Here is a 23,085-nt window from a genome sequence, read left to right as displayed (position 1 = left end):
TGTTCTATTTTATGAACCATACAGTTTGAGTTCTAAATTTTGAAACCAGGACTTTAAAATGTCACTGTGAATGTACATGTATTGGTTATGCTGTCTTTGATTACTAATAGTTTTGTGTCAGCCTTGAAGAAAACCACATTAGTCGACCCCTAGTTTTGGTTGTTACAGCAGGATATGTATGCGTTCAGGATTTGGCTAATATTTATATCAAATGGGCAAAACTGATTCAAAAACCAGAACCAGACATAATAAATCAACAGCTTCCCTGCTGGTGGTAACTAAAGACGAAGTCACAGCAGCAGCAGACTGGTGTCAAGTGGCAGGTTATTAAAAGGTATTCAGAAACCACTTTAGACAAGTTTCTGGTTTCATGCAGTGCACATGATCAGTCCATCTAAAGTCGCTGGACAACTGTTTTCCCCTTCATAAAAGACCTCCCGAACAGGCCACACACATCGAAAACACGCCATCGCCAAGGAGCTGCTGTCCAACTATTCCTCAACAAGACCAGCATCGACCAGAGCACTGGTGAGCCAGAGGTTGGACTAAGATCCAACACCACATGACACGGGGTGATGACTTCATCTCAGCTTTCAGAGGCAGCAGATCAAACCCTCACAGGCTCAGGAGAAGCACAAATGCAACCTCTTGCCTGAGAAAGACTGAAATCCACCCTTTCCGAACGCAAGCAGAAAACACACCCTCCTTCCTTTAAGGCTTGATACCAAAGATGAGCTGAAGTTATTCCAAAGGCCGAACGCCTGAATCGAAAATCCCCCCTCCCCAAAACCATCACAACATCTGGTGTTTATTGACCCGCGCGTCCTTCTGCTCGCTCTGCTCTCTGGCTCGCCTGTTGCTGCAGCAGCGGTGTTGGATGACGTGACTCGTGGGTGGGGTGGAGGAGAAAGCCTGTTATTCAGGAGAAGGGTGGGACAGGGCCACGAGAGGCCCTTCGGGTCCACAGTGAAACCGCAGCCACGCCACCGCGCATTCACTCTCACGATGCTGCAGACGGCCGACGCGCCGAAAAAACAAGAATGAGGAAAACAGGATGTCTTTTCCGTGAACTATGTGGCAGATGCGATGGTTGTTTTGCGCCAAAATTAGACCAAACCAAAACTCCCTCTTGGGACAACAAAACAACTTTCTCAGAGACCTTGCAGCCTGTAAAGTCCACTTCACTGCATAAAAATAAAGAGGTAGCAAAAATTAGAGCCACGAGGAGCCCCGCTTTCGTGCTGTGATAAGTAATAATGACCTCCCTGGATTGTGATTAATAGCCAACTGGCTGAAAATGTGAATCCGTCAGAGTGAAACAGATATATAGTAAGCTTCTCTGCCTTCCTGCGATAACAGAAACCCTATGGAAGTAAATTAAGCGACTGCTGCGCTCAGCTTAACGACAAGCTGACTCAGAGCAGAGATGGGAAGATTTAACGGGGTATTATTTTAAAGGGCGCAGGGACAACAGTGATAATTGATAAAAGAGATGAATCAAGAGGCTTGTATACCATAAAAGAGAAAGTCCCACTGCTGATTACATGAAAATATATATGTACAGTTAGTGTGTCTGTGTGTGTGTGTGTGTGCAAGGAAAGTCTTCCTAAATCCCTGATTAGTTCCAGAGGACTTGCAGGGCTAAGATAAAACAGCAGTGTGGGGAAAAGAAGCCTTGCGTAAAAATTTCCACGACCGTGAGCGGCAGCGAGGATTTCACAAACATCGCAATAAGCCAGAGGATGCTCGGGTTTCGTCATCTTAGTAAACAAAAACAAAACAAATGATGATACTGCATGTGACTCACCACAAATACCAGTTTTCCCACATTGGTCCAGGGGAAGTCGTACAACAGCTGCCTCACAGAGCCGACGTTCTGCAACACAGAGGCACAATTATGTGGATGCTCTCCAGCTGATTAAAAATTCAACAAAGAAGAAATGACAACACTGCTGCAACTTACTGTAAAGACTCCTGACAAGTAGCTTTTGTTCTATATCCAGCTCTGAGTGTCTGACTTTGTTGTTTAAAAAAGGAAGAAATCTGCCAGTGCAGAACTATCAACTTATTTCAGGCGTTTTTCTGAATCAGGAGCTCAGAGAGCAGCAGTTTGTAATATTCTGTAATTTGGCAGCAACTAACATTTAATTTCACGTCTGATTAATTTGTCATTTACTTTTCTGATCAACTGATTGGTGATTTTGGCTATTAAATGTCAGAAAATGTGAGTACAGCTTACAAAAGACAAAACTGACATCTTGCAGATTTCAGATAAGTAAATCAAAACAAAGTAAACTTTATTCACACTCCTAGAGGGGCCTGACATAAAAGAAATATCAATAAACACAATAGTTAAGAAAGGAAATGTTAATGATGTTAAGTCTTTGTGTATATATATTGTACATTACCCTATTACAACATTGTTCAGCAGCTTGACAGATTGTGGGACAAATGATAGCTTCAAGGGGTTTGATTTGCATTTTGGCACTAAAGGTACTCAGATACGAAACAGAGACAATCTGCACACCTTCACATTTGATGAACTGAGACGAGTTTATTGCTGCACTAACAACTGTAGCAGTAACAGCACACTAAAATCTAAGTACATGTCATTGTAGTAAAAGTACAAATATAATCTTAATCGCTAACTGTACCTGGAATATTTGGATCCCACGCAAAGTCAGCCCCAATGTCAGAGATGCTTCAACTTCCTTTTTGTCCTGTTAAAAGAGAAGAAATCATTTAAAGATGAGGAGAAAACTGAGCAGAATCACCTGAAATCTAATGAGCTGTTAGTGCATTAATCCTCTGAACCCCACAACCTGATGGCGGGTTGGACATGCTGTCTATCAGAGCCAGAAACAATCAAAACAAAGAGAACGGTCAGATTTTTAACTTTCCAAAAGCTACTTATTGGCAATGTGCCGTTTGATTAGAAAACTTAATTAAATCAAAGCTTAAAATTGTGATATTTAACATGTGAATCACTTTATTCTAAATGTCCTATTGAAAAATTTGCCAAAACTGAATTGCTCTGAGCACAAACATGAAATATTCTGCGCTCCTCAGCACAGCCGGGAAGCCGTTAGTGACTCAGCTGTGACCAACAGTCACGTTACAAAAATTCAGGGACTTTTCAGCTAAACAGCAGTCTGTGTTTATCCAGAACAGACAGGAGACAAGTACGGAAGCAAATTACAAATACAAGTAGTGAAATATTTAGCATGGAGAGTCAACATTTTTTCCAACATTGGTAACTATTTGTATTTGAACACGTTGTACATGTTGATGCAAGGTTTTTTGTTTTGTTTTGTTTGTTTGGTTTTATTTTTTAGCAATTTTGGTAAAATAAATGACCAAGGAAATTCAACTTTTGTTTTTTCTGTTTTATGATTTACTGCCTTATAACTGCATCATACTGCACAAAAGACATTTTAAGTTTCCTCAACCTCGAGCCGTGGTTGTGCTGTTTCCATAGAGGTGCAGGACTTTATATCACAGTGACAAACGAGCAAACGGTATGTTAAAAAAAAGCAAAGAACGCCAAGGAACTGTGAGGCATTCAGAGGGTTTAAACCTTGTTTAGCCAAAAACTTTACACATAAAAAAATTATAGCAGTGATATCAGATTAATTCTTTAAGACAACAACAATGACGCCATCTGTGTTATTTATTAGCACAAGAGCTAGTTATCAGGTCGTGTAATTATGGTTTCTCACCTTGTAGAGTCTGTAGTAGTGGACTGTGACGTCATCCAGCTGGGCACACTCCTTGATGTACTTGAGATGCGCCTCTGAAGCTGTGAGAGCAAACTGGTCTTTGTGCATGTTGGGGATATGCCTCAGGATGTATTCACGGCCACGCTTGGCTATCACCTGAGCAGGAAAACACAGAAAGAGAGGGAGAGCGCCATCAGGCTTGGCCGCCCTGAAGTTGTACAGACTCATTATAGCAGACTGGCAGCGCAGGTTGCCAATGAGGGTAATGAAGCTGCTTGCCGCAGGGCAAACAGATGTCAACCCGGAGAGACTGAACGGGAGCCAGAAACAGCAACCGGAAACACCCCCGCTGAGTGTTGCGAGCGGCTTTTGAAGATTTTCTACGTAAGTAAGCTTTCTAAGCACCTAAATCTGTGGGAGATTTACTGTAGAGTAACGCACACTGTTCATCTTCAAACAATTTCCTGTCACCGCTGGCTTGGAGTAGCGATAAGGAGGCAGGAGGCTAATCACAGGAAGTGGAGGGCAATCAGACGGGTGTGGCTGTCATATTCAGACGGGTGGTGGTGGTGGTGGTGGTGGTGGGGGGCAGTGCTGCCAGAACAGCCATGTTTCTCAAGATTAAAATAAAAAAAAAAGAGGAAAAAGAAAAACAGAGTGTGTGCCACTTCCAGGGACAAAAATAAACTTGGTGTCCCAGTTTTTATTATCCCACATGCTCAGATGTGGAGCTGCTGCTTAGTGTTTGGTCAGCGTGATTAATGGAAGGTGGCTTCAGACCCACATACTGAACACACTGCAGGACAGACAGGACAATGCCTGACAGCCACAAACACATTCTAACAACCTTCACTGTACTTTCAGCTCCTCAGTCAGTGATACAGCAGTTTATTTTTGGTCTTCCGCATCTTAGACCCTTTATTTCACTGGTGTTAAACAAGGACATCCACTGTGAGTCACTAGTGTATCAGACGGACTCACCACAGAAGGATTACTAGTCTGATAAACTAATGTGTCCGCTGCATTACTCACTTTTAACATTACTTTTTTGTGTGTATACAGTGGCTCTCCACCAGAATGCAATCAAAATAAAGTACAACAACATCTGGAATTGTCATTATAGAATAGCTTTTCTTGTAATGACATCATTAAGTCACATTTTGATTTAGATTTTAGTCCATTGATCACACACAATAAATCCCTGGAGCCACTTTAAATGGTTGGTGATGTGGCCAAAAGATCACATCAAGAGCATTTAGGACAGAACCGCGATTCAGGAGATACCGAGATCGGCTCATGTGATAACATAATTAGTTGTTCATTTTGTTGCTTGGACGCAAAATCAAGATTTAACTCAAAGTTTAAAGGCCAACTTAGAAAAACCTGCATCCTGTTTTTCGCTCAGATATTATTCAAAAACGTCTGACTGGAAATGGTAGTTGCCCACTTTGACACTTCTTTCATGATCTTGGTCTACTTGCTGCTAATCTCCGTCCAACTTGACAGTGGTAGCTGGTTAACGGTAACTGAACTTTCAAAATAAAATACTGACTTAAAGCACCTTTAACGATGCAAACTGTACAATTAGTCTGAAGAACAGATAAGAAAAGCATATAAGACCACCAGGTTGTCCACCCACAGGGACTTTTTAAGCAAAAATGCCAAACATTAGCTTTCTCCAGCTTATGCACAGGGTAAAACTGCTGTTTTTCCTGTCATTTAAATAATTTTATATTGAATACCTTTGGGCTTTGCACCTGTAGTGGTCCAAAGGAGACATTTACAAATGACACTTTGAACTCTGCTGAGCTGTGATTTACAGCTAACTTACAGCAACAACTAACTGGTTGTTAATCAACAAATTAATTGACAGTATAATTATTAATGGATCAAATAAAACCATACCCTACGCACAAAAAAACCCAGCCTAATGTGTAAAAGAAAAGGTCCAAGGTATTCAAGTAAAACAATATCATGTTTTGTGTGTGAAAGTAATGTAAAATGTGATCAGGTGTAGGTGCTAAAAGATGGAGAAAACCCATGTATGATTTGGTGTGAACAGGGAGGTAAAGTGTGTGAATGTGCAGGATGATGGTCTGTCGTTTTAAATCCTCCCTCCTCTTCCCTGATAAGTTTGACATGTAGGGGCTCAGCACGCATGCGGTGCACGTTATATATACTCACCCATGGGGGGAAGTAGGCTTCAGGTTCAAAGTATTTCCCAAAGTGCTTGTTGCGTTTGAAGTTGCCGAGGTCAGCCTGCAGGGCAAAGGCTGCCAGGAGGAAGTAGGCCTCCTCCCTTTGGATACACTGAGAGAGCAGCACCTGTTTTCTCAGGTGCCAGTAGTAGTAGTACCTGGCTGCCCGGTCACTGCAGGGCAGACAGAAAGCAGATTTAACCAGCTTTAAAGGATAACTGGAGCTAAGCGGAGGGATGTTGGTGTAATTTGTACAGGCATTTTTTCCATTGAACATTGTTTTGACATGTAAATCTTTACTGACCTGATCAATCTCCCATTCTCAACGTAATACTGAGCTCTGAAGTGAATGATCATTGGAGGCCCAAACTGGTCGATGCCCTGAAATACACGTGAGTGAAAATACTTGTTTATTCACTGCAACCAGCAGAATTTAAACCTCACATCAGACTACACAATTAACAGTTAGATCAAGTGTATGGAAAGTAAGAAGTCAGACAAAAAAGAGCAGCTTCTGAGGGAACTTCTGGGAGTTCTGTGTCCAGCTGGAACAAGTAAACAGTTATAAAAACATTCCAACTTGATTCTCAGATGTTGTATCACATGATATAAGCAAACACAGTAGAAACACGTGTGTTTACCAACTAGGCTGACATGTCATTAGTTAATATTTGAGCTAAAACACAGCAGGTCACACAAAAATGTAAACAGAAAGGTGACCTCATTGTCTTGGTTATTAGTTACACTGAAGAAAATAAACATTTTCATAATTTCTGATGCATTTACATCACTAACATTTGTAAACACAGCAGTAGAAACAGGCAAATACTCGCAGCTATGATACCTTTTAAACACTTCAAATGCCTTTATCTAAACTAGAGAGGCATCTGACCCAAATTCATTCTGCACCTTGACAACAAGCCCAAACATCCAGCCAGAGTTATAAAAAACTATCTTCAGCTGCAAAAAGAACAAGGGATCTGGCAGCAGATGGTCTGACCCCCACAGAGCCCTGATGTCCACATCATGAAGTCGGTCTGCGACTACATGAAGAGACAGAAGACTTTGAGATAGCCTGAATCCACAGAAGACTGGTGAGTCCTCCAATGTGGCTTTTGCATTTCAGGGCTCCAGACTGCACTTTTTGAGAGTGAGAGACTCAAAATTTCACATGGTTGTATTTGTACAAGTGCACAATATTCATTAGACAGAACTAGCTACAACTGTTGTGGAGGAAAATAGCACTTTTTTTTTCTCCTCATTCTGTCCCTGCTTGACGTGTGAAACAATCCATTAAGCTTTTACTGTTTTCCAAAGATGTGGTTTGAGTCTGTTACAAAGAAAATGTAGCTCACTACATTCACTTACAATGACTAATGCAGCACTAAGGCTAAAAAATTAAACAAATCAACAGCAATCACGATTCCTGGATTCCCACAATTAAATGAACAAGACTGACTGCAGCATTGATGTTGAAAATGTGCTCCGCTTGTGGAAACGTCCACACATAGAAAACAGCAAATGTAAGATAAAAAGTAATGTTTGGTCACACATCATGTGCTGGTGCAACTACCTGAGAAAGTTGAAAGAGTTAGTTTAGATCCCTGCATTTTGAGAAAAGAGTTTTACATTTCTGCTACCTAGGAAAGCATACCTGTCTGATACTGAATTTTATTTGTGTACATTTTGTGAAGGTAGAGGATCTATTTAATCCAGTTTTGTGACTTAAGTTGGAAAGCTATGTAGAATATACGTGGACAAAAAGAGACTTACTGTCCTCTGCTAAACTTGTGATTGAAAGTCAAAAACCCAGCACATCATTTCTCACCTTGCTGGCTTCTCTCTTCCATTCTTTGGGGCAGTACTTGGACAGTTTCTGATCCAGCTCCATATAGATGTGTTCATTATCTGTAAGGAGGAGAGACACGGTTTGAGCTCAGACACTGTCATCGGTATGTGAGTGTGCACACCTGGACATATACAGTAGATGAATTCACGTGTGTCTGTGCACGAAATCCCCCCTGAATGAGCCCCGTTCAAAGACCGCCTCATAGCAATCACATCAGTCAGCTTCTGCACTCCGCTTTGTAGTCTGAGCCTCTGCTGCTCCGTCTCATTTCTTCACCTCTCTCTGTCACGTCTTAATCTGCTCCTGAAGTGACGCCTTTCATAAGTCGCAGCCTGCTGATCTGACAACTCGGAGTGTCTGTACAATGAGAACCAGTTGAAAAGCAAAAGGCACATGAAGAGCAGGAGCCCCTCTGACAGAGCGCCAATGCATCATTTTATCAACTTCAGTCTGTAATTTGACTGTTTGTTTACATGACTCGTTCATATATAATGACCAGAATATGCTGATCCATGGAGACGCCTTGTTTCCACGCTGTTAAATTTCAAACTTTTCCCAAGAAAGTTTTGGTTTTATTTGGTGACGATTTGAGATCTCCGCAGCTGAGACTTCTGCCGCCATGTTATTACACTTGAGGTCACTTAAGTTTGGTTTGTGGCACTTAAGGAATCCAAAAATTACATTTGAAATACTCAATAGCACTATCTCCTTCCAGAAACAATATTCCTCTTACTGGGGCTAATCCACAGACCTATTTTTGCGGTCGTGCATTGGTAGAAGTGGAAGTGAACCAGGGGTAAGTGGGAAAGTATATTTTTTGGTATTTGGGTGAAGTGACCCTTAAGCTAAATTTTTGTGGCCTGTGATGTCAGTTCACATAGAGCGGAGCATCATTTCTGAAAGATTATGTGAATGTTTAAAATACAGCTTGGCAGTTGTAACAGATAGGAGTAGGTAAAATGATCTGCGAATATGTACCTAAAGATATTCAGGTTATAATCACAGAGTCCTAAAAAATCATCAACTTTTCACATTTGAGAGGCTGGAACTGAAAATCTTGGTTATTTTGATTTAAATTGACTCAGTTTTTACATAAATGCAGATTAAATCCATGTCAAAAGCTATCAACTCATAGTTTTAGGTCCACACTGAGAGGGAATTAGCACCTACATCTCACCTACACTGGTACAGAATTCATTAATGCTGGACTTATTTCCTTTTGTAAATGCATTTCAAAGCACAACAAAGCACAGCTATATCTGAGCGTGGGTCTGGTGTAGATGCTCTGGTCAGGGGTGACAGTGGGTGACACACAGGGAGTGGGTGGCCTCTGTTTGCCTTGGGGATTTCACGCTGTTCAGACAAGCACTTCAGGAATGTCCCACAATCAGACCCATTGGCTCCTGCTCAACTGACCTGCTGGGCCGCCATTGGCTCATCTGGAGGCCAGCTGCCTGAAAACATGGCCTTTGCAATTTACTCTCCCTTTGCAGCTGCCTACAACTGTCACCCGCTGTCTGCCCCACCACAGTGCAGACACGGTGACTCATTCCGTACGTACGACCGTCGCCGAGCCTCGTCACCGTAAAAACAACTGTGGTCTCGCCACACAATGAGAGCCAGTCAGGACGAGGAGGGCCTCGTTCCTGGGAAACCGTCATGACAGATAGGTGAGAGATGCTACGTTCAGAGACGACTCCTGTTACTCAGCCAAGTTGTTGGTCTGAGGATAGTGACTGTCTGGTAACAGTTTTTTATGTGACTCTTGGTGAATCAGGGTGGTTTTCCCTAATATTTTTAAAGTGCATTGTGTAGGTTTGCATTGGAAAAAGTAACAGGAGTAGCAAGATTTGAAAGGAAAAGAACAGTTTAGGGTCGAAGCTGCAACATAGAGAACATTTAATTCACATAACTGATGAGCTGTTTGCACTTCCTTTGTTGTTTTTGCCACCAGAAAGCATCAAACATAGTTGATACCAGCTGACATGAAACAATAAAAACAACTTTCCTGAATGTAAAAGAATTGCTAAAGACTTCTACACATACTTCTCTCACAGATGACTAAAGTTTCTTCTTCCTCTATGTGATCTTTTAAACAGCTGGAAATCCTGGGCTGCCTTCCACATCACATAGATTTTTATTTTACTTTAAGTATGTACGGCAGCTGCCCTTATAAAGTGCATACTGTTTCATGCAGTGCAGATACAACTGGGACATACTACTTTGTCGTAACAACGCGCCTTAAATTTTCACCATTGCAGTCTAATGAGCTGCTACCTGTCTGCACTCTCATCGGCTAAGCTTGTTTATGTGACATAACTGTGCAGAGGGACTGTGGGTGAGAGTGTACTACAACTGATATACTATGTCATGGCACATACTTGTTCTTTTTTCTGACATATTATATACTATAGCAATACAGATGCTGGAACACACCCCTGGTTTTGTTCCTGGCTTCCTTTGTGTTGTGTATCGTTTTGAAAATTTGCATGGCAATTATATCTAAACACATCAATGCATAGTTAAGAATCAAAACTTGCTCATATCATTAAAAACAACCAGTGTGGCAGATGAGTGAGTTCAAAGATAAATAATCTGTGTGTGTGGCGCACAACAAAGCAACACATGTGACCCCGCCTCCCAAAAGAACCCCTGGGATGAAGACAAGTCTTACTCTGAATAACACTGAGTCCAAACAGGTGACAGTCCTTCAGTCTGAGGAGGTCGCACACCTGGACCAACAGTTCCTGGCACAAAGTCTTCACCTGAGGAGGAGATATCAGGAGATTTTTTTTTTAGCTTTTGTGAGCATCTGTTAGCAATCACATAAATAACACAACCATAAATTACCACACACATGCTACCAGACAGTTAATGCATTTATTATGTTATGAAATGCCATTAGCAGCTAGTGCATACATGTGCAGCACACTTGTGTAAGCCGAAACATACTTAGGAGCAAAGTTTATTCACTTTGCTCAGGGTAAATACTACAGCTGGCAGCTAGTAAGCTTAGCTTAGCACAAAGAGTGAAAACATTTGGAAAACGGCTAGTCTGGCTCTTTTTGAAGCGAATAAAATCTGCAACATGTCTGAAGTTCAATAATGTGTTATTGCATGTATGTTTAATCAGCACTCTAAAATATTTGGATAAACTTTTAAAAGGTTTGGATTTAGGGATGGTTGCGTGCTGCTACTGTTTACCTGTTTCTAGCCTTTATCCTCAACAAAGCTAACCAAAGTTTAGATTTATTGTACAGACATTAAAGTGGTGTTAATCATCTTATCTCAAGTCTCAGCAAAAAGGCACATCATTTCCCCATGTGTAACAAACTGTCAAAGCATTTCTTTAATGATGCACGTGTGAAAGAGTGGGGACAGGGTTTATTTTTTATCCATATCTGACTATGAAATATATTTAGAAAATAAATTTGCCATTTTTCCTGTTTATCGATAAAGCTCAAAACCTGTTGCCAGGTTTGAAAGACCTGTGTTTAGAGAAAGTAGATAAAAGACAAGTATGGAAACAAAATGTAAATAGTTAAATATCTATACTGTAAAGCCACCACTTTGTATTCCAGTATTGGCAGCACCTTTTATAACACCAGCAACTGGAAATATATGCTGTACATGTTGAGTCCAGGTTCTTTAAAATGTTTGTACAATAAATAAAGAAATTCAACTTTGGTTTTTTAAGACTTATGACATTATAACAGTGTCATACTGCACAAAGGATATTTTTAGTTCTCTCTACATCTAGCCATGGTTGGTTTCCATCGAAATACAGAGCTTGGTGATAAAAATAAAAAAATAGAGCCCACAATGGGTAAAACTCTGACAGAGAAAAACAAAACTGCCAGAAACTGTTTGGATTTCATTGAGACAAAGCAGGTTTGGAGGGCACAGTAAGTTATTCTGTGCCTCTTTAACAGACTGAGACCAGCATTATTATAACTACAAATGTTTTTAAAGTGTTTATGCGTCTACTCACATTGACGATGACGTTGAGTGTGTCATCATTGGGCAAAAACACACAAACACAGCGGCGGTCCTGCATGGTTTTGTTGTTGTGGAAGTTCAGTTTGTTCATCTTCGTGTGGCTGGGACTGGACAGGCCTCTTCGCCTGCTGTGGGCCCTCTGACGACCCACCTCCACCACCACCCAGTCGCTGTAGACGTGCTTCAGCTGCAGCCCAGTACAGACACACCTACGGGCTCAGCAGGCCAAGCAGCACTCACAAGACAGGGCATGAGGACCCGAGCTGCAGCCAGCCACTGGGGAGACACAAAGAAGACAAAGTACTTGATGTTAGATCATTCTGCTGAATGCAAATGTATGGACTGTAGAGATGAAGAGGAGGCTGCGTGGTTGACATAAAAATTATGTATTTGTTTGAAGATCTAAATTAGCATTTAAAAAGAGCAAGTCTGCACTAAAAAGATCTGACAGGAAAAGAGAAAGAGACGACGAAAAAGGAGGGCAGCATTCCTGCTTATGTCCATGAATAAGTGACATCACTTCAGGGGAATGTCAATGACTGCAGAGGAACATGTGAACATATGTCTGGAGAGGAACTGATGAAATGTAATAACAGCATGAGGGAAACACCGTTCAAGTAACGCATTTCTGACAATTTGTGTCACCTCCCTACTTGAAACTCAACAAAATCCAGTTCTGAACTTTGAATGCAGCAAAAAAACAATGTATTGCCGCACTTGACTTGAAAACCTGTGAAGAAATTTATGCATGAGGGTTCAGATGTCGACTGAGTGTCTGACTTTGTTGGCTCTGCAAGCCAAACAGCGCCACATTTTCCTCCTGGCACCGCTTTTGTCAACTCACTCAGTTCTGTTGGCATGCTTTCGGCTGTTTGACTTGCTTGAATTTTTCACCGTCTGCTGGAATTCATATGCAAGAGTCAGACTGGGGCTGTGTCTGCCTCTGAAACCTTTCTATTCTATTTCTTTGAACTGAAGTCTGACAGGGAAATACACGCATTTAAAATTCTATTTTCAGCACTGGCTTGAAATAAAGGCTTACTTATTCTCTAAATCTGATCGTCGTAGAGCAACACCAGTTTCTGCACACTGACTTTTAAGTTGAGCCTTTTGACAATTATGTCTTTCTCCTGCACCTGAACTCAAGTCGGGTTTGATTCTCACACTTCTGCTACTATTTTTTAACAGCAGTGTGTTCCTTTGTTTTCTTATACCTCTCTATCACATGCACACACACGAGAGAGAGCACAGAAACACCTCCACCTTCACCAGCTGTCCTAAGAGCAGCAAGTAGCTCACAGCTTGAACTACGCCTAAGGATGTGTGAGACCTTCAGTGGGTGTGAGAAGTCTCAGACCAGACAAAAGAATGTTAAAGAACAATCAATCCAGATTATCACTTCTTCCTGTTGAGAGTCTCTCACCTTGAAGCCGTGTTGTCATTAAAAACAGATAGGAAAGACACTGGGCAAGGTTGCATTACAGAGTGAAAAACAATTAGCATTTAAAAAGATGCGGTCAGAGAATTTGGGCTCTTATTCACAGGGAGTTAATCTCAAATGTTTTGTAAGATGTTGCACCTTGAACAACATTTCACTGCTTTGTAAGCCCACCTACAGCAAATTAACCACACAAAACAGTGGATTTAAGTCACACCTCATTAGTACTGCTTTTAAAAGCTACGCCAGTGAGAATAAAAGCGAAAAACCTGCCTTAAAACTCACTAAATAGTTGCTTTAACAAATCAAGCAGCAGTGAAAACAACCCTGAAATAACTGACTGGAATGATACCAATAAACAACAACCCTAAGTGCAGAACTGGACCTCTGCTGCACAGTCAATAGGTGCGTTTTCGGACTAACTAGCCATTCAGCATGCCTGCTGTCTGCTTTGTTTCTGCAGAGGCAAGGAGCATCGTGGGCAAAGCGGTCATAAATACACATACTGTTGACACACAGCATCAGTTCTCATTAAAGCTGGTCATTGGATGTGCAGTGTGGCAAGCAACCAGCCACTCAGCAAAGTCTGCTGATGAACCATGACTGGGGCGGCTCCCTGCGCTGCTGCTGACCTTGACTAAACACATCACAACTGCACTGAACACGCAAATGCACATGAAGACAGAAATAGACACACATATACCACACACACACTCACACTGGGTATGTTCTTGCTTTCTTGCCATGACCATATGTCAGGTGCTACTACAGAACAGCTGAGCTGTGTGATGGCAGCGAGGTTAATTAGAAGTGAGACCTATCTAATTGGATCACTTCCCTGCATCACTCATTTCCACTCCAGAGAGCAGGAGTGATGCAAGTAAACCAGGACGTATGTAATATTTGCAGAAAATATCATGTTTTTAATTGTTTTTTGGGCAAAACTGATAGTGGATGAGACAGTAAAGCAATAAAGAGTACAACTTTAAACCATGTCAGCACTTAAAAGGATTTACACTTGATGTAAAGGGGTTAACATCAGTTCCACTGCGGATACACTGTAAAAAGTGAACTTCTTTTAAAATGCTGTTTCTGATCAGTGTATATTTCACTTTCTACAAGGTAGCAGTGGGAAGGTTATTGCTAAAAACTTAACAGAAGACAACTGATCGAAAGGTTTTTAGTGGAAATAACTTGAACTGATGTGTCGTCACTATCAACAATCTGCATCAGCACCTAAAACTTGTAGCCCAAGCTGACTAATCACACCTCTAGCAGCCTATAATTGCAGCTCCATAGCCACCATAGCTCTGACTTGTAGTTCCATTTCCACACCCGATGAGCAAATTTTACCTGACGCAGAGCTGTGCAGAGTCGCTACGTCTGACAAACTGCACAGTAAAGCAGAAGGAACGGAGCTTTAACAAACTAAATTTAAGCAAAATAACTTTACTGTGTCCGTTATACTGATGACGGATGAAGACGAGTTAGTGTTTTCCTACGGGTTAGACTTTTTTTCTGGTTAGAAACCTTTTCAGAAATGCCTAGAAATTGATCATTTGGTTATTTCTAAGGCAGACGTTTAATTTTTTTCTGATATCGTAGAAAAGTTTTTGCTTCTCTTTGATGGAACTACTTAGTTGACGCGACTGTGTCTCAAACAACTTTAAGAAGCATTTTAATGACTAATATTCTTGGGTCTTTACCTGGCAGAGGATGAAATCTCTGTACAAGGTGGAGACATTGACAAATCTGGGGTTCTCACGTCTCCCTGAAGAAAAATGAATGGCCCTTAAAGCGGGCTCTGTTGAAGTCATATCATGTAGCAGCTTTCAACCAGAAATATGATTCCTGACTTCCACGGACGCATCCTTGTTACTGTTCATTTATTACACTGTTGAACTGGTGAATGGTGAAAGCGGATGCTGATTTTAGTGACAGGAGTAATTCAGACGTAACTGTGCGTAGTCATTATTGATGGGTTTAGAAGTCTATGGTGTCATGTCTGGTTTACACATGAGACATCACTGCAGAGGGGATGTCCACCATGAAATGAAAGGGTAGATTCTCTTACACACTGTTTGAAGGAGCAGAGTGCTGGATAATGACATTACTGCTGCTTTCCATCCCCCCCTTTCGCTGCCGTGCAAAGTGTGACGCAACACTAAAGTCCATCTAAAGCAACACATGCACAAAGAGCAGCCAACTGAGCTTCCTCCTGCCTTTCAGTCCCAAACAGGGATTCTGTCAACGTGGCAAACCTCAGAGTCCGGCACGACACCAAATCCCACGTTGGGATACGGAGAGAGGGCCTCTGTCACAACTAAACCGCTTTCTTTCTCATTCTGTCCCATCAGAAGAGTGGAGAGTCTCTATGTCCAACTGTTGCAGAGCTACAGGGGCAGAAGAGGGTGAAGGCAAAGAAAAAAATGTCTGCTTGGAGAAGGAGAACAGACTCATGGAAGGAGGCTGTCACCATGCTGATTTAACTATAGCTACAGGTACAGCGTGTGTCAAAGCTAAAGAAAAAGAAGAGAGTGGATATATACAGCAAAGCGAGCAGGAGGGAGGGAGATGGAGAGAGGCAGCGCTCAGAGCTTAGGCATGAAAAAAGAAAAAACTGCTGCAGTCAGGAGAATTCCTCACTAACATCTGCTTCTCATTCCAACAATGGCCGCCTTTGATTCCCGATGCACACAACGAGCAGCACCGCCATCGTCTCCATGTGCAGGCGATCCTCTGACAGCATCCTAAAACCTGGAGCAACACGCACGCTTTGTAATTCCGGATCTGGTCTGGCACTGTTTCTTGAGATGGAAAGCTTAACCAATTAGTCAGTTAACAGGAAGTTAATCAACAATTATTCTGAGAAGCATTACTTTCACTTTCTCCATTGTTAATATTGGCTCCTTTTTTCTTCAATTTATGTGACAGCAAACTAAATACCTCTAGGTTTTCGAACTGTGAATCAGACAAAGCAAGCCATCTGACACCTGACACCTTGGATTTGATTATTTTGGAAGCTTTAAAAAGAGATTACAAATGCATTGCAATCCAGTTCAGTTAAGAAAAAACCCTGGGTAGATCTAGCAAAGCCAGTTGTTGCCTAAAAAATGTCAAAGAAAACAAACTTTGGCCATTTACGGGAGAAAAATGGAGAGATGGAGAGTTCACTACATCAGAACTTACTCAGAAAAGGTGAAATTGTGAAACCTTTGTTGCGAAACTGAAGAAGTTTTGTTGAAATCTTGCTATTTGCTTTAACTTTTCCTTGTGATATTTTCTATAAAATACATTATGGAAACACGGCTCCTAACTTTACACTTGTAGTTATTAGAAATTCACCTTAAACTCCCATTTTCCAGAAATAAAACCACCACAACATCAAGCAGCGTTACGGTACTACGATTCTCTACTTTGCTGGAGCATTAAACACTTTACGATGAGTGCGATGTGTGAGCAGCAAAACACAAGCCAAATTCTAATTTTATGCAACCATTCGTACGGACGTCAGCCTGTTTCATGGGCTCCAGATGCTGACACAAACTGCCCTTGCTGAAATATTTAAAGGTTTGCCTTCCAAAGGGCACAACTTTTATAAATAGTGCCAACAACTGGATCCGAGTGGGCTTTTTTTTTTTCCCTCCCTCTCTCTCCCTCAGTTCCCTGCCAAGAGATCAGTTTATTCAGCTAATGAGAAATGTTGCTGAGCTGAGTAGTAGCTCTAAATCACATTGGTCACAAGATGGCATTAGGCTTCATAGAGAGACTTCCCTTCTCTTCTGTGTTTAACCTGCTGATGCACTAAATGAGAGGCCGAGTGTTACAACATAAACAGGAAAAAGCACGCTAGTGGGAAACATGCTTCACCACACTGCTACTTTTGGATGATTTAGGATCTATTCTGGATTCTGTCTCGCGTGTCATAATGTTTTGAAGTGTACAGGAAACATGCTAGTGTGCTTGGTAAAAAGATTATGATAATGTTTCCTTTAAAAAAAATATTCCTTCCCTGTTGTCAACAAGTTGTAGATGCACACAAATAACACTTGTGACACTTGCTTTGCTTTGTTTAGCTGCTCCTCTGTAAATACCTGGGTGCGCTGGGTGTGTGTTTTTAGCCTTTAAGCCTAATCTCAGGCAGAGGCATTGCACTATTTAAAACCTTGATTCCCATGATCTCCTGCCCACAAGATCATCGAGCTGATATTTGTATGTTGACTGTCAGAATTCCTCGTCTGGCCCAGAGTAATGTCTGCGAACCAAAAACAGATTTTAACGACTTATTGAATGCTGATGAAACACGAGATGGGAATCACGGCAATTATCCACAACACAGACGGATCCAGCTGAGCTAAATATTTCATTCTTCCACGTTTCCTCGTACAAATCCATGATGTTAGAGGTAAATACTTGGGTGTCCTCGTTGATCAAATGTCACGCTCATTAACTCTAGAAGGTCAAGCCTGTGCACAGCAGGGTGCTGTAATGCTGTTATATAATTCACAGAGAAAAGCCTAGGAATAGATGGTAGGTGGCCTCAGGCTGAACTACTACTAACACAGAGAATGCAGTTGCAGTATTTAGCACACAGTCCTGGAAATCGCAGGCGAGGTTAATTCTCAGTGAATCATTGTTTGGGTTTTAAATTTAAATCACTCTTGCATCGTATATCTGAGACTTATTCTGGATTAAGACTCAACAGATTCTTGACTGCCCTGCTTGAGTCAAACGTTGGCCAACAGCTAAAGACATCAGGATTTAGATTCTTTAAGCCAGTTTAATTAAAACAACAACAGAAAATGCAACACAGTTTTAAGGTATTTTGTTCACTGAGTTACAACATGAAACATCCTTAGAAGTTAAGCTGATTTTGCTGATTCAGATTTTCTTCATAAACGTCACCTCTAGTTAAAATGTTCTGCAATCATTTGGAAGCAAGTTACAGTATTCTGCTTGTGTATGAAACGTGGAATGAAAAACTAGTTTACAAATCAATTCACAAGCTAAATGTCTTTTGTACAATAGAAATAAGTCCACTTTACTGCTACCAAAGTTAAATTTATGCTGCTGTCGTCACACTAGTTGCACAATAAAAGTTATGTCTTACGCCTGACTGGAAGGTTTGTAAAGTTGTGACATGCACACAGCATACAACACTCCATGTTTCCTGGCAGACAAAATACTGCATCTTGTAAAGCAAATTATTGGGTTATTAATCCAATATGCATGGAAACGCTTGATTCATTTTAACAGCAACAACATATGGAGTCTGCTTTGTAGTCTTGTTGCGGTGTTCTTTGCTTTCTCACTGTGTCAACAAAACTTTTATTAACAAAAAGAATCAACCTTTTCCCTCACTGCTACTTAAAATAATCACATCCTGTACTGCTTAAGGAACGGCCACGTGTATGAATACGGACACACTTCCTTTGTTGCAGTAAGAAAATGGCAACAGAGAGCTCAAGCAGTGAGGATTCAATGAGTTCTCAGGGAGGTACAACTTAAACCCGGCTACCTTTACGGAAAACTTACTTCAACATTCATAGCATCTGGCATCCATGTGGCTCTGAGCAAGGACCGCGAGCGCTAACACACACATATACACACATATCTCAAACTACCGGCGCTGCCAGACATGTTAGAACAGAGTCAGCAGTCGCTCCCTTCCCTCCCCGCCCAGCATTCAGGCTTGGACTCTGCATGAGTAACCCCACAAAACTAGCACTCGCAGTGCAACACACCGCAGAGACGTCAACCCGACCATTACGTATGCCTGAAATAGCGCAAGTAGCCTTAAAGGAGAGGGTTAAAATAATGAGCTGCAATTATAACAAACCCCAACCAAACCCTGTTGTTTTGTTTCAAGTGAAGAACTTCCATTTTGACTGAATGAAAACGTTTGTGCAGGTGACCTCGTCTGTTTCCTGAGTGCAGCTTTTTGCAGCTGGATGATCTCCTGTTGTTTACACTGTCACACCTGAAGGAGAGTCAAAGGACTGAAGCATGGTTGGTTCTTTTTTTTCCCCTGAAAAAAACTGCACAGGAAGTTTTGTGCAGCATTTTATGAAATGAAAAAGAAAATCCCTGCAGTTTTCTGAAACTTGGTAAAGTGTCTAACAATGTACAGTTGCATGAGTTAAGCTCTCTCAATTATGTGACTGGAAAGGTGCACAATGAATCGAACATAAATCACAATCACAACTTTGGCTTTCCACTATTTAAATGAACATCACAGACTGCAATAATGCCGTTTACAATGCAAGAAAACTCCACTCAGAAAAAACAGCCGCTGTAGATAAAATCACTTGGCTTCAACATGGGGTAAAGCTGACATTACAACACTTTAATTCACTCTTTGCCAAATAATTACTGGTGACACGCCTGTCTGAGTTGCACTGCAGTAACTGAGTGGAGACTAGAAGCTTCTCTGTGCATCAGCTGCTGTCTACTATAACTTGCATGTGAGTGACTAAAGTCAGGTGAACAAGAACCTTATTTTTAGTCTGAATTTGATGTAAAAATGTGTACATTAGCAGTACAATGCAGCTCTACTTGGTTGCATGCCAAATATGAAGAATTCTGGAGCACTAGAGTGATCTAAAGGAAAAGATAACGTAGAGATAACTACAGAATAACACACTGAGACATAAATATGCCGTTCAGATGTATTCCTAAACTCTGTGTGGAGTATTAGTGACCCATCGGTAGATCTGGGTCTCTATGAACACGTCTACATGTTTTCAATCCAACCAAAATCAACAAATTATCCTAAAGGAAACATTAAGAGCTGCAGTAGGGCGCATGTGAAGTATGCTGATAATATCCTCAGGGGATGCTAGCAGGTTAAATCTCTCAGGTCCACTTCCTTGAACAGACTAAAGCTTCACTAAGGAGGCCAGGAAAGCAGAGGGAAAAAACACAATCCAAGGAAAAGGCACAAAGGGAGACAAACACAGGAAGAACTGACCCATTTTTTTTTCTTTTATCCTTTTAGCAAACTTGAGACATTGATATGAGGAGTCCAACAGCATCTCTGCGGTTGCAGTAAAAGCTGATGTTTTCAGTTACCATCAGGGTCTGTGATGTCTGCTGCAGAATGTTTTCAGCTCTCACAGGGCCATAAAGAGAGCTCAAACACAAGGTTAATACGAAACTAATACAAATAAATATATGGCCTCCCTGGAAATTGAGCTTTCTGAAACTTGAATTTCCTGAGATATAAGGCTTGAATCCTATTGCATCTACATGGGCTAGATAGTGTAGACTGATAGCAGCAGAGGGCCCAGGGCACCTGTATAACTTACACAGAGCGGATCTGACTGTATACAGACCCTCACGCCGTAGACAGTGTGGATACTGTGGAGATAAGACATGCAATAGGACGGTAACAGATAGAGTTTCTCGTACTTTATGGCAATAACAGTAATCTCATCCTTTCTCATGGAGCTGTGGCATGCTAATTCCACAGCCACATTCTCCTGACAGTCAAAACACAATATCTCTTTCAGCTTATCTTCTAGCAACAAGGCCGAAGGCAGATTAAGCGATAAATTCAGAAGAAAGCATTAAAAAAAAAAAAAAAAAAGAAGACGCTCCTAAAACATTATGAAAAGCTCCTAGTATGTATCAGGCTTCCCCTTGAGAATTTGCATTGCGAGGAGACGATTATGTAAAATACGTGTAACAGGTTATCTCCAGTTACTAATGTAAAGCACCACGCATGCTTTCTTCTTCAGCTCAGGTAGCAGTTTTTGTATTCACAGTGCAGTCTGAGCATCAGAGAAAGCCAGCCCCGAGGCTAGGGATTCAGTTGGGCTTCTAATGCTGAGTTTAATACTGAGGAAACCACTGATAAATTCAGAAATAACAACAGATCCAACATTCGCTAAAGTCACAGGTCACCCGTGGTGTCGTGACAGCAAGGTAAAACAAAGGTCAAGAGTTCCGAAGCACATCCGCGACTCACATTAAGTTTTAGTGGAGTTCCAGTGGGGATAGCCTTGTGCAATTATGGACCATCCCATCGCACATTCCTACACAGACTCATCTGAATGAGTCACCGACACACATACCAACCATCTTTGTTCGCACATTTCCTTTATGTTTCCGACTCCAGCACTGCTCTTCCTGTGCAGACAGCACCTGCACCATGTCTCTCTCCATTCACTTTGCTCTGTGACACCACCGGGCCAAGAGTGTCACGATCCTAACATCACGACTTGTTTTTCTTCCCCTACAGCTGGAGCGGAGACCTGGATCGAAAGCTTTGTCGCTGGGGAATGGACCGGAGAAGGTAGCTGATTAACCTGCCATATGCACTGGATGAGTTTCAAGTGTTAACGGGGGATCCCCTGACTGAGTGTGCACACTGGTTTTGTCCAGCACAAGCCAAAAAGTCTTGACTTCATCTGTAAGCTGCCAGTTTTAGAAATACAATAAACATCATTGTGCAACAGCGTTTAATATATTACATCAATGTCCTTATTATAGCTTGACAAAAGGCATATGAGTGTCAAATTAAGTTAAAACACCCAACAACAGGACACAAGTTCAATTGGCAAAACATCCTTTCTGCTGAAGTGCCCTTCAGCAAAATACCAAACCCCCAGCGACTCCGGAAAGTGCTCAACATCTGACTCTAACATCTCTGGAAATGAGGCAAATATAAAGATAATTTAACTCTAACCAATGAACAGCAGGACTTTTGGTCCCAAGCAATGTTCACAGCTTGAAATAAGCTTAAAATAAGGAGAAAAACGTTTCTGTTTTTGCTCTTGATTACTCTCTGGTCTAATATTAAACAGGGGGGGAAATTGTTGGCATTCCTGGGGACTAAGACAACAACTTTGCAGTTTGCTCAATAGGAAAACAAAAGGGGAATTTGCAGCACCAAACAGGATTTAATGAGAATGGGGTGCATATAATTTAGTGCCATACAAGTTGTGGCATTCACACTTAGTCGTGGGTGTTTTGATGATGCTAGAATAACGATTCAATTGCATTTTACTGCTTAAATATGTGGGTGAAGGCACTAATTCCTCTGCTTTTCCACGAATGCACCAGGTTAATAAGAAGGGTGAAGGTTTAAACAAGTATTTCAAACTCCCCATGAACAAACTATCCTTTGAACAAGTCTGCTTTATATAAGTAAAGATACAATGCCACAACTATGTAGAGTCATATTTCGGGGCAGCATTCCCGGAGAAATATCCTGGCAGCATCACCGCTGATGAAGCAACACTACTCATCTGCCCTGACTTTGCCTTGTAGCGGACACAAACTGCTCAAAACACTCATCTTACACGCTAAACATACAAAATAAACTTTAGCAAAAACCGCAAGAAGCTGTAAAAGGATTAGCTTAGCTTAAAAAAAAGATGCCGCAACCAAGCTAGCAAAAAGTCGTAACCGTTAAAAATCCCCCAGTGTGAAGTAATTAAAAAAACGGATGAAGGCATTCAAAGCTGAAGGTAAAACTCACCTTTTGACCGTTAAACAAGTTATTCCCTTTAGGAGAGTTATTCCAATATTTTCGCGAGTAGACGAGAGGGGAAAAATCCACAGTTTTGAGAGACTTCACCGAAGTTTCGGGGAGGAGAAGAGTCGCCGTTCGGCTGCTTCAGACGAGAGCCACAGTCTGTCCCTGCTGGAGCCGCGCATAGGAATACATGTGCGGTGAGTGGAAGCGCTGAAGGAGGGGAGGCTGGGGGAAGATGAGGGTTTGCTTTTCGCTAGAATCAACAACACACGCTTACAAAATATTAACAAAACGTGTCACTAACTAAAATAAAATAGCTTAGGATTACACTCGGTGGATATATGTAAATTAATGTGGAGAATCGCCACCGTGTTCACAGCGGACCACCCCCCTCTCGGAGG

At 41.5% G+C, this 23,085-nt stretch overlaps 1 protein-coding gene across 1 annotated transcript in view; it reads right to left on the bottom strand.

Annotated features, from left to right (window-relative positions):
• frmd6 (FERM domain containing 6) overlaps window positions 1–22,852 on the bottom strand; it is a 32,854-nt gene extending 10,002 nt beyond the window's left edge. The window contains exons 1-9 of the mRNA XM_008300698.1: window positions 22,688–22,852; window positions 11,758–12,041; window positions 10,441–10,531; window positions 7,746–7,825; window positions 6,222–6,298; window positions 5,904–6,090; window positions 3,720–3,875; window positions 2,655–2,720; window positions 1,808–1,876 (exon numbers count right to left, since the gene is read on the bottom strand). Coding sequence (XP_008298920.1) covers window positions 1,808–1,876; window positions 2,655–2,720; window positions 3,720–3,875; window positions 5,904–6,090; window positions 6,222–6,298; window positions 7,746–7,825; window positions 10,441–10,531; window positions 11,758–11,856 — 825 coding nt within the window. The 5' untranslated portion in view covers window positions 11,857–12,041; window positions 22,688–22,852. The remainder of the gene's footprint in view (window positions 1–1,807; window positions 1,877–2,654; window positions 2,721–3,719; window positions 3,876–5,903; window positions 6,091–6,221; window positions 6,299–7,745; window positions 7,826–10,440; window positions 10,532–11,757; window positions 12,042–22,687) is intronic.
• Window positions 22,853–23,085: the final 233 nt, after the last annotated feature.

This window comes from Stegastes partitus, unplaced genomic scaffold, assembly GCF_000690725.1.
Source record: "Stegastes partitus isolate 25-593 unplaced genomic scaffold, Stegastes_partitus-1.0.2 Scaffold1576, whole genome shotgun sequence".
Taxonomy (NCBI): Eukaryota; Metazoa; Chordata; class Actinopteri; family Pomacentridae; genus Stegastes; species Stegastes partitus.
This window is presented reverse-complemented; position numbering and strand designations above follow the sequence as displayed.